Here is a 2,449-nt window from a genome sequence, read left to right as displayed (position 1 = left end):
ACACAAGCATCCTCTCACTGTCGCTGAAACCCAGCAATAGGCTAAAATGAATTAATTTGTGGTACGTACTATACTACACTACTAGCGAGCAGACTACCACGAGTAGATCCAAATTTGAACATGTCCACCGTACTCGTACTAGAATGGCATGCATTTTCTCTTAGCCCACCTTTCATGATTTTTTTTCTATGTTCGCAGAAACATGTTGATTTTTTACTATATTATGGTCAAGTATCAAGACATATATAGCTTGAAAAATGATCTTATATGTGGGGTGGAGGGAGTAATTTGTTAGACATATCAGTTAAACAAGGAAATGTGGGGCGACATAATCAAGATAAAAGATTTCATATATATTTTTCATTTATAAATGTTCCTTATTATACAAAGAAAAAGAGTGTGAATTAACTAAAAAAGGGTTCATCTTCCTCTATTGGATCGAGATTGTATATTTCTACACAAGGAACCATTATCAGTTCCATCTGACTAGCTCTAACATGCCCAAATACGAGTGGCGGTTGAACGATGCAAATTGGGCTGGCTGGTGAGATGAAGATGAAGGTGGTTGTGGCAGTAAAATGCGACGAATCCAGCGTCACCATGCCAAGATTCAAGGGACAGGTGGTCACACACAATGGCGGCGCTAGGATTCGGCAACGCCCCCGGCCACCCCATGCAGCCTTTGAGTACTGTAGCACTGTAGCTATAGTACCCTCTACAGAGTACGAAGGAAATCAGCCTCACGCCCCAGGCAGCCGCCCGGGCTGCCTAGGGTCTGTCTCCGCCGTTGGTCACACACGATGACGTGGAGTGGCCGGAGAAAGAGAGGGTGTCGAGATGGTGGCAAGGATGTATGAAGCTTGATAACGGGGTGTGGGATAGAGGAGTGTGAGGCATAGCAGAAGCGAGAGGAGCGGAGGAGTTAGAATATTGTTGAGCCTAGTGGGTCGTATTAGCTATGAGGCGATTATAAGATAAGACATGTCTCAAACGTTTTAATTATGGAATATCTCAGATGTTTGCATACCTATGGAGGTAAAAAGAAAGGTACTCCCTCCGTCTAGGTGTGTAAGTCACCTTACGAAAACAAATAATCTCAAAACACTTAGGCACCGTATATTAACTCCCTCCTCATTTCTTGTTTTGTGACATATCAACCAATAAAAGATGTGGGCCGTGCATGCTTTCAATGACTTGAGATTGTTAAACATGACATGCAGTGGTTAGTTCATTGCATGCAATGCTATTAATTAGCAAAAAGACATTAAATTTTCTCGTTTTCCTCTCCGCCTTGGCCGTGGTGCACAACGTAAGATGACTTGCACACCTAGACGGAGGGAGTACATGTTTCAGATTCTTGCAAATCCGGGACGGTAAAAAAAATACATGTGTTTGGATGTCTGCTGGAAATAACCCACATCGGGTAGGACCTATCCGAGACGGATTTTCCTACCGTGCCTGGACCTATCCGAGACATATAGCTCTTTTTATGGGAGTGTTAAAATGATAATTATTTGTTTTTAGAAAATATGAATAAAAAGGTACTCCCTCCATCCCATAAAATGATAATTACTTGTAAAAATTATAAGAAATTATAGTTCTACATGAGTCTTGTCAAATTCCTGCAAATGGCTTTAGACTAGCCACAATGGATAGTAACATAGAGTAGTAACATGGGCATGTTATTACTCTATGTTACTACCTCTATAGTGGGAAGTAACATATGTGTGGTAACATGCAACACTTCATTTATTAGGCTATAGACTCATTTTGCTTTGATATGTGTGATGTTACTCATAGTAGTAGTAACTAGCTATGTTACCCCATGCCTCTCTTTCTTCATCTATTGCTTGCCACATCATTCATTTTATTTAGATATGTGTGATGTTACTACCTATGTTACTCCCATTGTGGATAGTCTTAGAAATTAAATAAACCACTTGAACCAGAAAACCATTAATTAATAATAAAAGAAAGAAAGAGATCCAATGAGGAAATAAAGCGTCCTCTGCGACCGCAAGGGGTACCCAATAGACGCACACCCAACTCGTTTAAAGCCGGCGAGGAAGCCCAGGAACCGCCGCCCACTCCTCCACTTCCCACCTCCGAAACCACCCAACCAACCATCTCCTCCCCTTGGGAGCCCGCTCGACGAGCTCCGGTAACGGCGCAAGCGCTGGTCGTCGTCGTCTCCGGCCGGCGACGATGGCGGCGGCTGCACGGGCGCACGTGGAGAGGCTCCGGCGGGAGCGGTACTACATCGGGCGCGGCGAGCAGAACCCGCTGGCGGAGGACATGCACCAGGCGGTGAACTACCTGAGCCAGGAGCTCTACTCCAAGGACGTCCACTTCCTCATGGAGCTCGTCCAGGTGATCCTGCTTTCTTCTTTCGGCACTCTGTTTTTCTTTTTACAAATGCTACTACTATGCTAGTAGTACAAAAAAAAAA

General features: G+C 43.9%; 1 protein-coding gene across 2 annotated transcripts in view; it reads left to right on the top strand.

Annotated features, from left to right (window-relative positions):
* Nucleotides 1-2,098: 2,098 nt before the first annotated feature.
* LOC119302733 overlaps nt 2,099-2,449 on the top strand; it is an 8,552-nt gene continuing 8,201 nt past the window's right edge. For both annotated transcript variants that reach the window (XM_037579782.1, XM_037579781.1), the window contains exon 1: nt 2,099-2,370. In XM_037579782.1, coding sequence (XP_037435679.1) covers nt 2,206-2,370 — 165 coding nt within the window. In that variant the 5' untranslated portion in view covers nt 2,099-2,205. The remainder of the gene's footprint in view (nt 2,371-2,449) is intronic.

This window comes from Triticum dicoccoides, chromosome 5A (genome assembly GCF_002162155.2).
Source record: "Triticum dicoccoides isolate Atlit2015 ecotype Zavitan chromosome 5A, WEW_v2.0, whole genome shotgun sequence".
Classification (NCBI taxonomy): Eukaryota; Viridiplantae; Streptophyta; class Magnoliopsida; order Poales; family Poaceae; genus Triticum; species Triticum dicoccoides.
The sequence above is the reverse complement of the archived record's forward strand: the minus strand, read 5'-3'. Positions and strand labels throughout refer to the sequence as shown.